This window comes from Mercenaria mercenaria, chromosome 11 (genome assembly GCF_021730395.1).
Source record: "Mercenaria mercenaria strain notata chromosome 11, MADL_Memer_1, whole genome shotgun sequence".
NCBI classification, from domain to species: domain Eukaryota; kingdom Metazoa; phylum Mollusca; class Bivalvia; order Venerida; family Veneridae; genus Mercenaria; species Mercenaria mercenaria.
Genome location: NC_069371.1, coordinates 67,259,900 through 67,275,786, shown reverse-complemented (window position 1 = coordinate 67,275,786; position 15,887 = coordinate 67,259,900). Strand labels below are relative to the sequence as shown.

The 15,887-nt window shown below is 36.1% G+C and overlaps 1 protein-coding gene across 1 annotated transcript; it reads left to right on the top strand.

The window, feature by feature from the left end:
- The first annotated feature begins 902 nt into the window (after positions 1-902).
- LOC128546811 (T-cell-specific guanine nucleotide triphosphate-binding protein 2-like) lies at positions 903-2,113 on the top strand. The gene is made up of 2 exons (XM_053518165.1): positions 903-933; positions 1,377-2,113. The coding sequence occupies exons 1-2, from the start codon at positions 903-905 to the stop codon at positions 2,111-2,113; spliced, it is 768 nt and encodes a 255-aa protein (XP_053374140.1).
- The last annotated feature ends 13,774 nt before the right edge of the window (positions 2,114-15,887 follow it).

Sequence of the window (15,887 nt, the reverse complement as noted above, 5' to 3'; positions counted from 1 at the left end):
TCTGAATATAAACAGCCCGGACACAGTCATTAAACTAGATTGGATTTAAAAGGAGAATAAAACGTAACTTGTGTTTAGCCTTTTGACACTTGTATATATTTGTAAATACAAGTGATTGTTGTAAAGTAGATATATAAATAGATAAGGAATTGTCGAGTATGATCCGGCCTGAAAAAATCAACGTGGACTGAATCAAGTTATCGTTGTAATTACCTTTTTGTTATGTATCTCCAGCCAATTCCAGTGTCATCTCAGGGAAAAATTGACAAAACTTTAGGCAAATGAAATTAAACACTACTTTTAAACGGTGGTTTGGTGACGTATATAACGTAAAGGTGTCATTATTACATCAATTATGACGAGACAGCAAATTAACCACACCATCGTTTGTTTTGGTTGTGTATCCGATGCGAGTTGAATACTGAATACAAAAACAAAATCTGTAGAGTTACAAAATGTTTGCTTGATAAATGTGTTGTTGTTTTTTTTATCATATTTACATATATCCTTTTATTCACTGGCAATTACTAACAGCTGAATATATTGTTTCCTTTTATTTTCTTATTACATATGTTTCTATTATCTCCCAAAGTAGTATTGCCTTCTAACACTCTTTTAGTATCTATTTTGTTATTATAATAATAGTTATTTTGGGATACATTTCGTATGTAATTTGATAAGAAAATAGCCTTAATCTGAAAGGTTTTCTTTGACCTTTTTCCTCGAAAGAGCCTTTAGAGTGTTTGTACTTACACATTGTTCCCTACAGAAGTACTTTTACATCCTTATATCATGTTTATTGTAACAGATACTGCTTTTGATTTGTCTATATTTCTACTTTAGGTCGCCCGCTACACAGTACAGTGATAATGATGTCACACGATCGATTTTACTTTCTCGTAATGGCAGTAAGCTTGTGCTCTAACTTTGCAGGTATATATATGTTTTATATTTGTCTATTTATGATAGACAGTCATCTTTATGCTCATTTTTCGAAATTTCCACCCGGTGAGAATATTTTAAGAAGAAGGAATTTCATACGACTTACTCGAATACATTTGAATTAAGAAAACCATTTACATAGGGCAATCTTCGTTTGTAAAGTTAGCCGTTAAAGCCACAAACGCTTGAAAAAAATCCCTAGATATATTTATACATATTTTTAATTATTTACACAATTCAGGAGAGAAAAGTTCCATTGTGAAAATAAAAAATTTGAATAAATTGCAGTTCCAGATCTATGTATAAATATTAACTTGAAAATCAATATCAGTGTCCAGAATCTTGAAAGAAATGTAATTGATAAAATCACACCTGTTACAAAATAAGTTAAATTCTGTAATTCACTGTTATATAACGTTTGTATATTATTTAAGAATCGAATGAACAGGACAGTATTCCGCCCTTCATTGCTGATTCCTTAAAACAAGCATTTGAAGACGGTGGCACTCCTGCCGTAAAGACACGGATAACTGAAATTATGGACAGTTGGAAAAACGAAGTAATAAATATCGGTGTAACCGGAAATTCTGGTGTAGGTAAATCCAGTTTTATAAACGCAGTACTTGGACATTCGCATGAAGATGTAGGAGCAGCCGACGTTGATGAAATCGAGACAACGAAGAAAGTAACCGCTTACCCGCACCCTAACAATGAAAAGCTTATTTTCTGGGATTTACCAGGTGTCGGTACACCAAACTTCCTTCAAGACACGTACCTTGAAAAAATTGATGTTGATAAGTTTGACTATTTCATTATACTATCTGCAGAAAGATTTACGGAGAATGATTTATGGTTGGCAGAAAACATGAAGCAAAAACAGAAAAGATTTTATTTTGTTCGTAGTAAAATTGATGTGTCGATTGCAAACAACAAACGAAGATGCAAGAAACATAATGAAATTGATGTGATGAATAAAATACGAGCAGACTGCACGAAAAATTTGGAAAACGTGATGGGAAGTGGTGAACAAATACCATTGTTTCTTGTTGACAACTATGACACTAACAAGTATGATTTTAGTTTATTGTCTCGCCGTCTAATAGTTGATGCTCCTCAAATGAAAAGAGAAGCCTTGATACTGTCATTCAACTTTCTGAACAAATCATTTTAGCTAAAAAGGAAGTTTTGTCTGAAAAAATTCTTATGACTGCGTTTATTACTTCAGGAACTGGATTTTTCGTCCTTATGCCTGGTGGAGAAGTAGCTGTAGATCTTCATTTTCTTGTGGAACAGATACCATTTTACCGGACACAGTTTGGTCTTGACGAAGAGTCATTGCTTAGGTATGCTGAACAATTAGGAATGTCCGTGGATGAAATGACGGACAAATTAGACCTTCAGACACCTCTAATACATATTGACAGAAATCTGCTAACTAATAAACACTTCAAAAATATTGGAATTGCCAAGGCAGCTGGTTTTACAGCTTCCTTACTGAAATATGTCTTACCTGGAATCGGACACGTTGCAAGTGCTACCGCTTCCTTTACTTCCACTAAGTATTGTCTGGAAATCTTACTTGATTTGATGGTTGAAGATGCTTTAAAGATAAACAAACACGAAGTGTTGAAGTAAATAAAGATTCTGAACAAAATCAATCAAATCATTCAAGTGCAACTTTTGCAGTAGCGGATATATTTTTCTTGCAAATATGATCATGCAAAACATTTCTAAATGAAATAGAACAGTCAAATAGAAGTAATAATTTCCAAGTACTTTATTGACGTTGAAAATATATACAGCAAAACAAGCAATGTGACGCGACGTTATCACATATTTTTCCAGCGACAAGCGATAATTATTTGAAGATTAACACGTTTTCGTTTTCATCTACATTTGTAACTGCTGATACATTACTATAAATGTTGCAGTTACAGGCTCCCGTATGTTTCAGCATCTTTAAAGGACTGCACCAGTTAAACCAGCTAGAAAGATTTTTCTAACTTTTTTGGAACAGGCCACAATAGAAAAAGATAACAAATTGGAAATTTATCGGGGATTTTATTTGCAGTTCAAGGGCCGGCGTACGCCGAAGCGTTAGTTTATTAATAAACCGGCGATAGTTGTTTTCTTGCCGCTGACGTGCCTGGCCTGTCCCAGGTTATTTGAAATAAATTTGCCCCATAGATGCTGTGTAGTAACGGTTATGATTGCAAAATATGGCATTTGGTAATAAAATGCCTTTAACTTGATATCATTTTTACAGTGAAAGTTCTCCTTTCAAGCTATACTTAATATGCTGAATATTTTAAGTATAGAGGTGGCCAATGCAATTGAAACAATAACATTACAGTTTTTCTCAATTAGAATATCTAACGGAATAAAGAATCTTAAACACATATAACCATGAATTGCATGTGTGTATGTTTTTGTTAACTTGAAATAACCACTTTGAATGCTCCACCATATGATATATTTCTGTGTATGTCGGTATACGATGTGAATGTTTAGTATCAAATGCATAATATGTGACTCAAATTATTTTCGAGTTATTTAAAACTACTGTGAAATCATTTAAATTCGCTGGCATGAAATTTCGCGCAAACATGAAAAAGGACTGTTTCGCGCGGGCTTTAATTCGCGCATTTTCAATTCATAAATGAATAAATAAAATTAAAAAATAATAATAGCGCGGTCTTAAATTCGCGCAACAGTCCTAGCGCGAAATACGCGAATATTCGTCCTACGCGAATAAAAATTATTTCACAGTAACTTCAAGCTTCATGCTCTTTAAGAAGAACTTGAATAAATTTAGCTATATAGCATTCCTTTCTATACTCTACGGAAAATGTCGATGTGTGTATTGCGAGACACGACATTTAGATGTCGCTTTGTCCGTTCTTCCGTTGTATATATATATAACATATACAATAAAGGAGCTGGCACAACTATACATTAGTATATCATTGGACCGTTATAAATAACAAATAACTTGATATAGTCCAATAAGCATCTGGCAAAAGCGTACAGAATTGTATCATTATGAATGGACACATGTGCGACAGGGTAAAGAGAAACAGCCGTGAGTCGAAACTTTTAAAAATGCTGTAAATTGTTCCCAAAAATAAGGTTTTTCTGATTTGAAGTCATCGTACAAGCATTTATCACGTAGAAGGGAACGCCCCATGTGGTTCTGGGGCAATTTGTGTATGAAAAGAGTTGAAACCACTGCTTTACCCTTGCATGATCGTAAGAGGCAACTAATAGGGTCTTAACACATGGTTTTACAGTAACTCTGTGGTTCACGCAGGTAAATTTTGATTCCATACCTCATGGTTTTATTCCGATGTAAGTGAGGTTTGGAACCAAAATTTGTAGTCCTGTTTGGCGCCATATAACCTATACTGTGTTGGTGCGCCGTAAAACCCAAATGAAAATAAAAAATAGAAGGGAACGCTTTCTTATTTACAGGGCAAGCATGTACTCTGCTTAATTAAGGATATAATGCAGTATGGAAATAAACACATCATCTCCCCGTACTTGGACTCGGTGTTGTTATATTTTCTGGTCCTTTGGAATCATGGAATCCATTTTACATATGTGTAATAGAGTTTTGCTTAATTTTGCCACATTTCATTACCTCTCATGAACAGACTCAATCAAACCGAGTCTTTATTTTCTTCTTGGTTGCATTCTTTACTTCCAAAGGATATTTACACATATTTTATTTAACAACTTTGGTCGTTGTGGTCAATGGATCTGAAATGCTTATCATGAGAGGTAAGGAAATGTACAATAACCCATACGCCCACTAGCACCAGATTAAGCGGTACTTTTAACTATCGACATTGAATGTACTCCATATTCCAAGAGTACCTGAACATGTAACAACACTGAATCTAATAAAAGACGAGCGTGCATATTCCACAACAAACGATACAAGAAATTTGAGCTTATATGCAAAGTTTGAACCAGGTCCAATGTGAAGAGATAAAGCAGGCCCACACAAATGGAGATAAAGCAGGCCCACACAAACTACCTAGAATATGTCCTAGAAGCACACTCAGGTGATCCAAATAACCCCAAACCAGGTCAAAACTTCTCCCGTAAAAAGCTCTTCTCAACTATCAAAAATGCTAAACAGGACACTCAAGGCATTGCCCCGCTATCGGAAAATGATAACCTTATCACAGATAGCAGGGGCCAGGCAAATGTTCTCAACCGCCAATTCCAGTCCGTCTTCACTTCAATGAATCCCTTAAAACTAGGTCAGCTATGCTTAATGAAAACTAAATACCTGTTTAGCAATGCCCCAAAGCCTCAATACCCCAAAATGTCTGAAACTTAAAACCGGTAGTCCTGAAAAACCTAAGTGTACAAATAGCCCCCCTGGTTACCAAACTTTTCCAAAAATCTCTAGAAACAGGCACTATCCCTTCCGACTGGTCCAAGGCGAATGTCACTCCTCTCTTTAAGAAGGGTGACAAAAGCAACCCTGCTAACTATAGACCCATTTCCCTGACATGTGTTCTTTGCAAAGTTATGGAGCACATTGTCGCATCAAACATCACTAAACATTTCCAGGTCAACAACATACTTTATCACCTTCAGCATGGCTTCAGGTCAAAACGGTCATGCGAAACTCAACTGTTAGGACTTGTCGAGGACCTATCCAAGAATTTAATTCAAGGTCACCAAACAGACTTAATACTCCTCGACTTCTCAAAGGCGTTTGATAAGGTTAATCACCTAAAATTACTATATAATCTGCACCAACATGGCATCCAGGACTGTACACTACAGTGGGTCAAATCATTTCTCATCGGTCGCCGTCAGTCCGTCTTAGTCAATGGTGATAAGTCGGATGAGGTCCCGGTCACATCTGGTGTCCCACAGGGCTCTGTCCTCGGCCCTCTTTCTGCTATACATAAACGACCTGCCTGAAAATATTGTTTCACAGGTCCGGTTATTTGCTGATGATACTGCTGTTTATATCACAGTCAACAATGTTACACAACAACATACTCTGCAAGAGGACTTAACCAGGTTACAAAAATGGGAACACACATGGGACATGGAATTCAATCCATCCAAATGTACAGTGATTAATATTTCCAAGTCTAAACACCCTTACAAATCCACTTACACACTACATGGGCAGACACTAGAAACCGTGAGTGATGCAAAATACCTTGGTGTTAGCATCACTTCAGATCTAAACTGGAACAAACACATAAACCAGGTCACTTCAACAGCTGGTCAAACACTTAACTTCATTAAGCGCAATATTCCCTCCAAACAGCAAAATATTAGGGAATTTGCCTACAAAACCCTTGTTAGACCACAACTAGAGTACTGCAGCTCAGTGTGGAGTCCACATACACAGCTCAACATACATAAAATCGAGATGGTCCAACGCAGGGCCGCTCGATGGGTCACCAGTGACTATTCAAATTACAGCAGTGTCACACACATGTTAAAGCAATTGGGGTGGCGTTCCCTTGCAAACAGAAGAAATGATGCCAGGCTACTGATGTTTTACAAGATTGTCCATGGACTGGTTGCAGTGCAAATGCCATCTTATATTTTACCTCCTACCCGGCTCACTAGACACATGCATTCCCAATCTTTCCGGCAAATTCAAACACCCTGTAATTATTACAAGTTCTCTTTCTACCCGACTACCATCATTCTCTGGAATTCTTTGCCGGCTGACATTGCTCAAGCACCTACCCTGGACCAGTTTAGGCAAGGGGTAACCAAACTGGGCAAGGACTTCTGAGTGACCAGGCTGTTTTTAATCCTTTTACTGTACATTTCGCCTTTTTATTAGCACTATCAGCTTTTTCTCAAATTCTCACAAATACTTTATGTATTACTTTAATTATTCTGTACATTCCTGCTTTTAAACTCTTATGCACTGACGCGCACCTGCATAAAATACTCGCAAGGGTGTCATGCAGTATTTATAGATAGATAGAAGAGCAATTCGGGCATGTATATACTGCAGGATTGAAACCAATTTCATTGAATCGGTGGTTTTGTTGTTGAATATACACGTTCGTTTAAAATGTTAGGCTGCTTTGTCATAATTGGTCTGGTGTATTGTGGTGAAGCGTTGTTCGTATACATTCTCTATCCTGTAATTGTTTATACTGCTTACTACGGAGCTCACGTATGGTAAAGCGAACTGTTATGACTTTAAGTATTTACCTTAATGCGCATCTCCATAAATTTGTTGAATCCCCTTGATGACAGTTTTGTAAGTTTTATCAATTTGAAACTTGAATTTGATTGAAGGTTGAAGTATTTATGAATAATTGAATAGGAAAGACTTAGCTAAAAAGTTAACTTATACTCAATTTGTCTACATACAAAGGCTTGTAATATCGCTTGTGATTGTCACTTTGTCATTTGTATTTTTATCCAATTTAATCCCTAACACACAACTGATTCAGAACCTCTTCAGTAATGAAGTAGCTCTAAATGTAGTTCTCACGCTTATGTATATATATTTACATTGTGATATAACGACAATCACTTTAATCACTGCGGTCAAATGTTTTTAAGTTGTAATATCGTGTGCGGCTCTAACTTTTTCTAGTGTAAACTTTTATTTTTTGTCCAAATGGAGACCATGATTCTGCACTAACTACTAAACCGATTCTGCAGCAAAGCACGTAAATTTGCGATTCAAAAGCGTAATACACAGGTTAATTGTTGTAATAAAGCAACAAAATACTTTAATCATAGTGATCAGATATTTCTAAGACATATGATATCGTGTACGGTTCTCAATTTGGCCAGTGTGAAATGTCTATTGTCGTCCGAAAGTGAAATTTCATCCTACACTAACCACTGAACCATTAACTTATTATATAAAATTATTCGCGTTTCGAAATTACTTTCTTGGTAGTTTATCCCAGTACTAGTTTGGTCTGAAGTTTATGCTAGTATATTTGGGCGCTCTTTGTCACGTGACGTGAAATATTTCGGCGTATATAAGTGTGAACTGATATTGTTCTCACCACTCGAGGTTTATGATTGGCAGCAAACAGTCTGTACCAGCCCTCCCTCCCATGATGTATGTTGTGCTTGTATTTTAGTTATAGCTTGCTTCAATGAAACAAACCGGCAAAATCGCTTGTCTAGAATATTAGTTTATTTCGTTATAAAATAAATGTTGTTTTTGGTTTATGTTTACTATTCTACGCAGGTTATATTAAGTTTTGAATATATATAATGTGTGTTTGTTTTTTTTTTCTGTTGTTGTTTTTTTTATATAAATTTTATAAAGTAAATCACTCCGATTGTTAGTTGTAAAGCTACAATTTTGGTTGTATCTGTGAATGTTAAAATGATCTATCAATGCCTCTGTATTAACTCTCACCAACATATGTGGCTATATATATATATATATATAACATATTGTGGCTATAAACACTATAACATGTTTAATGCCAATAAAATCTTTGTATTGTATTGTATGGTATTGTTTGGTTCTGGTGATGTCTTTTCTAATAAAATCTTCAACAACAGATAAAATTAGAGATTTTAATAATTATTCACGCCTGTGTTTTACGCAAACTTGAAACATGTATCTTAACAACATGATTAAATTTACTTTAAGTCTCGTTTCAGTTCAAATTTACCCGGATACTAGATGGCGTGGAACCATACGAAGAACATTATATCGATTGCTGAAATATGAATTTACTTCGCGAACAATTGTACACTTATATGCTGCCAATTATATACCTTATTCCTACTTTTATTGTTTCTTTTTGTCTTGTTGAAGGTAATTGAGATTAGAGAATAATTGATTTACTCACAGCTTTAGCGTGAGTAAATTACTTAAGCTTCTAATATCATATTTTGCAGAAACTTAGTCCGTCGTCCTGCCCTAGCGACTATACCGATTCGGCAGCGAACCACTTCAAATTGTGATTCTCATGATTAATACAAAAAGACCTGGTGGTGCGACAACTACTTCTCTTACAACGGCTTAATAGACATTTACGAATTAAGTCTACGTGGACTGTGAACACCTAAGACGATCGATTTTTCAAGGGGACCGACTCAACATGATAATTTTAATTTATGTGTGGTAGGAAAACATTCCAATAATGATGGTAAGGTCTCGCTTATTATGTTACCGCACAGGATAAGATTTGGATTTGTCTGTCCGTCTGTCTGTTTGCCAGAGAGGTGTTTTGTTATGCATATCGCAAAAAGTATTTGATCTAGCGTCATAACACTTTTCCGAAAGGTTCTTCAATATTATAAGTTGCGCATCTGCGACAAAGTTGAAAAGATAAGCTTATCTGTTCGCAATGTATCCGTATTCCATCGTCGTCGTCGTCCGAAATGAAAAAAAATCTTAACTGGGTTAGCTGGGATCAAAATGTAGGTCAGCAGCAGTGGCAGGTAAAACATTGTGAAAACTGTAGAAAACGTAATATCTTGCGTCTCCATTCCTTTGTTGTTATTATACGCCCGAAGGAACGTATTTTGGTGTTTGTCTGACCGTCTGTCTGTCTGTGTGTCCGTCTTAGGGGTCAAAGGTCATATAACTTTGTTTCGAGTGCGATGTGTAACTCTTAAACTGCTTGAAGGATTTAAAAAAAACTTGGCTCAAATGTTCACCACATTGAGACGACGTGCAGAGCACATATCTCGCTTCAAGGTAAAGGTCACACTAAGAGGTTAAAGGTCACATGACTTTGTTTTGTGTTTATGTTGCTTTGCATTGCGGTGCTCTTGTTTTTATTTGGCAGATTCTTTTCTTTTTTTTGTTCACTTACAATATTTTTTATTGAATTACTTCCCTTTTATGTTACTAGAAATAGGTTATTTTGTAACTTTTTTATTATTAGCCGTAGGCAAAAACCGAGACCACTTTTCTTTGGTACAACCTGGATGGTACCTGCAAAGTTAAGGTGTATTTTGACACATCTGTACCTGTTAATAATTTTAGTGGACTAAGAGTTTTTCGGGGAATTTCTTCCCTTTGTTGTCATTTTCCTTAGGACTTCAACAGTAAAGTTCTTTAAATTTTGCTCCCATCCTCTGATATTTGACTTTATCAAAACCTTTGGGGGCCTCCGTGGCCGAGTGGTTAAGGTTGCTGACTTCAAATCACTTGCCCCTCATCGATGTGGGTTTGAGCCTCACTCGGGGCGTTGAATTCTTCATGTGAGAAAGCCATCCACCTGGCTTACGGAAGGTCGGTGGTTCTACCAAGGTGCCCGCTTGTGATGAAATAATGCACGGAGGAGCACCTGCGGTCTTCCTCCACCATTAAAGCTGGAAAGTTGCCATATGACCTATCATGTGTCGGTGCGACGTTAAATCAAAAGAAAAAAAAATATCAAAAACATTTACCAAAAATTCTAAGTTAAAAAGGGACATAACTCTGTCAAAATTCAAATCACAGTTATGAGGATTGTTTTTCCTGGTGTAGACTTCGATAGTAAATAACTATCTATTTTAAGTTTAAAGTCAATAGCTTTGATAGTAACAGAAATATTTGACTTTATCAAAAATTTTAACCATAAATTCTAAGTTAAAAGGGGCATAATTCTATCAAAATTCAATCAGAGTTATGGGGATTATTTTTCCTGGTGTAGACTTCGATAGTAAATAACTATTATAAGTTTCAAGTCAATAGCTTTGATAGTAACAGAGATATTTGACTTTATCAAAAACTATAACCAAAGATGCTAAATTAGAAAGGGGCATAATTCTGTAAAAAATCAATCAAAGTTATAGGGATTGTTCTTCCTAGTGTAGACTTTGATAGTAAATAAGTATTTTAAGTTTCAAGTCAATTGCTTTGATAGTAACAGAGATATTTGACTTTATCAAAAATTCTAACCAACGGAGACGCCGACGCCGACGCCGGAGCGAATGCAATAGCTCTACTTTTCTTCGAAAAGTGGAGCTAAAACAGGCACATCCTAATTTTATATCACCTACCGCATAATGATGATATAATAACTCAAACCCTATTGCCGTTTTAAACTCTTTTTCATATCGCGCATAATATAATTAAACTATGTTGAGACGGTCCCCTTGAAAAATCTATCGCCTTAGGTGTCCACAGTCCACGTAGACTTAATCCGTAAATGTCTACTATGACTAAGTCTAAGGTTTATAATATGTCTGGTTTGTCAATTGTAAATTTCAATATTTGTCCGATTTGAGACCGCCTTCATACCCTTACAACTGACCCGAGCCGGTAGAGAAGCTATCTCTAATTGTAGTTCACAAGCTCAACCATATCATGCTGGACACGACTAATTCTGCCTTTGCAACTAGTGCAGATTATTATCAGCCTGCACATCCGTGCAGTGTGATCATGATCTGCACTGTTCGCAATTCAGTCAGTATTTTTTATGAGCTTACCTTTTAACAGTTGATGGTACTATCCAGATTGAAAAATGGGCAAGTTCGTTATAGAAATTTAGCAGGGTAAGGGATAATACATACATGATTTCTCATTGCAAAAGTGCGACTAATACTTTAGTCAGAGAAGCCCGATATCGTAATAACTAAAGCTATTTCAATGTTTGTCCAAACTGAGACCATTATAGGACCAGGAAGAACTAAACCACTTTCATATATATGTACCGAGTCTGCATGGAACGCTACCTTTAATATAGTTTTCATATGTATTTATTCATGGAAAAAATGTACCAGGTTAAATTGTGGCATCACGTTCTTTAATATATCTGTAATAATAGGCGCACAGCAGGTCCGTCCTGATATCACCCTTTTCATACGTTATTCATAGCGGTAATTTTCCCTTATGCTCTAATTCGCTTCACTCAACCGAGCATAAATTATTTATAACCTCCAAGGATACACCTTTTATATATAAACAACAAACAACTGTATATATTTAGCCCTGAGGTTGCCTGGGAGCCGTCTTTATTTGTTAACCCAGCCCTAACAATCTCAGATTCTGAACATACAATAATATCATTACATTAATATGAATATTCATATACCAAAAACACCTGAATCAAATGTTTTAAATCTTAAATGCAGCCGAAACTCTGAATGAATCTAGTAATTATTTATCAATTTTTGATTTAGTCCTTAAACTGTCATTATCTGAACCGAAAGATATTTTAGAAACCAAAGTCGGACTGTAGAAATTAAAGCGGGGCATGCCACCCTACTCCGTCTTCGGAGGGGGACGTGGGACATCAGAAAAATGCCATATCCATTAAGAGGATTTCTTACTCCCGTGCTTTGGAACTGCAGCGAGTAAGTGCGCCTGTCCGACGATTCCCTAATTTTGAATCCAGGTTTAATTATAAAATAGTGTTCAATACGTTCTCAAAATTAGAAAGCAAACAGTAAAATTAGATGTAAAGAACAATAAGATTAAATAATCTGTAAAATAATGCACAAATTAAGAATAACTAATCCAGCATGCCTTCGATATAGATAGTTCATAATCCTGGTAATTTTAAAATATCAAGTATTCCGAAATTGGCTTGTAGGTTCTTCTAAATAATTTTCTAAAAATATAATACATAAGTACATGACGTATATTAGAGATAGTACCTAAGTTTTTCAAATCATAGGTATGAAGCTAAAAAGCTTTGAAATGAAGACAAATGTACATTTATTTCTCAAAAATAGATCTATTAACAATAGTTTAAGCAGAAGCATAGAGTTACGAGCATTTAATATTTTCATGGAAAAGAAAATTTTGTGATCAAGAAAATGTAACTCTTCTTGGACCTGAAGAGCATAAACATCAAAGGGACATAATATAGCGAATATTTTCTACTTGGATGCATTTGATTCAATATTCAGCTGTAATCTGTATATGTACGTTTGTCTTCATTTCAAACCTTTTTAACTTCATACCTATGATTTGAAAAACTTAGGTACTATCTCTACTTTATATCTACCAGAACTTTGTTATAAAACTGACACTATTTTAACTAGAAGAAGTCCCAGGTTTGATCTAAATTGAAATATGCATTTGTTTACTCTCGTGTCGAGGCAACTCGGTCTTCGGCTTGTCATGCAGCCTAACTAGAATGGAATTTTTAGCTCACCTGATGGTGAGCTTTTGTGACCGCTCAATGTCCGTCGTTCGACGTGCGTAGTGCGTCGTGTGTCGTCCGTCCGTCAACATTTTCTAAAAAAAATCTTCTTCTCAAAAACCACTGGGCAGACTTACACCAAACTTAACAGGAATGATTCTTGGGTGGTCCCCTTTCAAAATTATTCGAAAAAATTAATTCCATGCAGACCTCTGGTTGCCATGGCAACCGAAAGGAAAAACTTTAAGAATATTTATGTCCAAAACCACAAGGCGTAGAGCCTTGATATTTGACATGTGACATCATCTTATGGTCCTCTATCAAGATTGTTCAAATTGTGCCCCCAGAATTAAACAGAGGCCCTGCCCCGTGGTCACAAGTTTTACATAAACTTATATAGTAAAAAAAAAATAAAAAACTTCTTGTCTAAAACTACAAGACCTAGGCCTTTGATATTTTGTGTGTAGCATTGCCTTGTGGTCCTCTACCAAAATTGTTCAAATTATACCCCTTAGTTGAAAAGAGGCCCTGCTCCGTGGGTCTCAAGTTTTACACAGACTTATATAGGAAAAAAACTTTTAAAATCTTCTTGCCTGAAAATGCAAAGCCCAGGCTTTTGGTATTAAGTATGTTGCCTTTTCTAGTTTTTCTCTTTTTAATTTGTTCAAATTAAATCCCTAGGGTGAAAAGAGGCCCTGCCCTGGGGTTACCAAGTTTAACATAGACTAATATAGGAAAAAAATAAAGATCTTCTTGTCCGAAAGTTCAAGGCCTAAGCCTTTGATATTTGGTATGTAGCATTGCCTAGTAGATCTCTAACAAGTTTGTTCAAATTATGCCCCTGGGGGTGAAAAGACGCCCCGACATTTTCCTAGACTGTTTAATTATAATTACCTGATGACCCCAAGCGATTAGGGATCACTTGACTGTGACCTTGACCTACAGACCTACTTTCTTGCTTTTAAGATACAGCCTTGACATTTGAATGACATGTACAGTTTCGCACACCGATCGTAAAACTGACTTTCAGTTACCATGAATGTGACCTACTGATCTACCTTCTTAATATTTTAGCATCTGTTTGCCATTTGAAACATGTGGCTCATATTACTCAGGTGAGCGACTCAGGGTCATCATGACCATCTTGTTTATGGATGGTGTCATAATCATAAGAATATGCCTGACCGTAGATTCCATGAGATACCATGCACTTGCGTATATCTATTATAAAAAGCACACAGTACATCTGTCGCAGTCTGCATATGCAGTCTCAGTGTAGAACAGCAGTTTGTTTACCTCTTTTTCGGATAAACTTATCTTCATGTTATATAATATAATTTGCGAGGAACATTGTATTCCAACATGCTAGATTTTAATCTGGCACTACGCCTTTACTATCATTCCCTTTTTATGATATATATGTACATGTATACATGGTAGGGGAGCACATGCTCTCGTTTCGAAAGGGCCTATATCTTCAGGCTGCCATCTGCCTAGCAAGCCCAGATTTTTACATGTGTTTTAACATAGGAATGAACATATCCTTGGCTACAACACAGTATGAATCACTAGCATTATACAGCAGTAATAATAAGCGCGCTGTTTAGCCGTCCTTATGTCGCCCTTTATATACGTTTTTCGCAGTAGTAATGCATATTTGCGCAGATTTCGTCTTGATATAGTTATTATCTTCTGCGATATACTCTGATATTTTGTTTAAATGTTTAAAAAAGAAACAGCATTTGAACTTAGAAGAGATCCCGGGCACTGAGATAAAAGAGATCAAAAACAACGTGTTAATGTTTCTGGATTTCAAATGAAATATCCAGTACTTTTGTTTTGCTAGCACATCGGTCTTCAGACTGTTCCTTGAACATTTTAAATTCTAATAAAGCGGTCCTGATATTAATAATGCATCATCATAGAACATATTACTGTTCTTGTTGTTCTTGTATCAATTTCTAACAGGGGAAAGACTATATTATTTTGCTTGTGTTTATCTGTAACATAGCAATAGTCTCTCGCCGTAGAACTTGTTAAGTGTTCTTTTAAATAATTTCTGTCATTTGATTAATTCCTATACTAACTAGAGACTATTTTAAGCTGACACAAACATACAGAGGATATTACAGGAGTTTCTTTTCTCTATCATTTTTATTCAACAAGTGTAAAAATACACACATGTAATAGTTTTATTTCAAAACCAGCAAACATTTTATTCCTGCAATTGAAAAAAAAAAGAATGTTGCGTTTTTAATTCCTTAACTGTATGATATACAAAACTGATTCGGTCAGTGTTCTATACTTAACAAAATATATGAGCCGCACCATGAGAAAACCAACATAGTACATTTGCGACCAGCCTGGATTCAGACCAGCCTGCGCATCCGCGCAGTCTGGTCAGGATACATGCTGTTCGCTACCGGTTTCTCTAATTGCAATAGGCTTTTAAAGCGAACAGCATGAATCATGACCAGACTGCACGGATGCGCAGGCTGGTCTGGATCCATGGTGGTAGCAAATGCACTATGTTGATTTTCCCATGGTGCGGCTCATATCATGGATTTAGTAAACATGTGATCGTGATAAACAGGGTGACGTCAGTGTCGTACAAGTGGTTATTGTAATTACGCAAGGTACTAAATTTAGAACTGTACATGTATCTTAGAATATAAAACACGTATGCTAAACAAAGAATATAAACAAGTCTATATGTGAAGCCGGTCAATAATAAGTCATTTATAATTATGGAGATGTCAATAAAATACACCGACCGCTACACACCCCCCCCCCCCCCCCCCCCCCACCCGCACCCTACACACACACACATCTGCGCCCCCTGAATTTCCTGGCAATCTGTTATTAGCTTTTCTTGAA

Bases quoted from the DNA above. Each gene is read 5' to 3' on its own strand.
- LOC128546811 (XM_053518165.1), top strand. From the start codon at position 903: ATGGCAGTAAGCTTGTGCTCTAACTTTGCAG. The intron at 934-1,376 runs GTATATATATGT...ATATTATTTAAG, and splicing joins CTTGTGCTCTAACTTTGCAG to AATCGAATGAACAGGACAGT.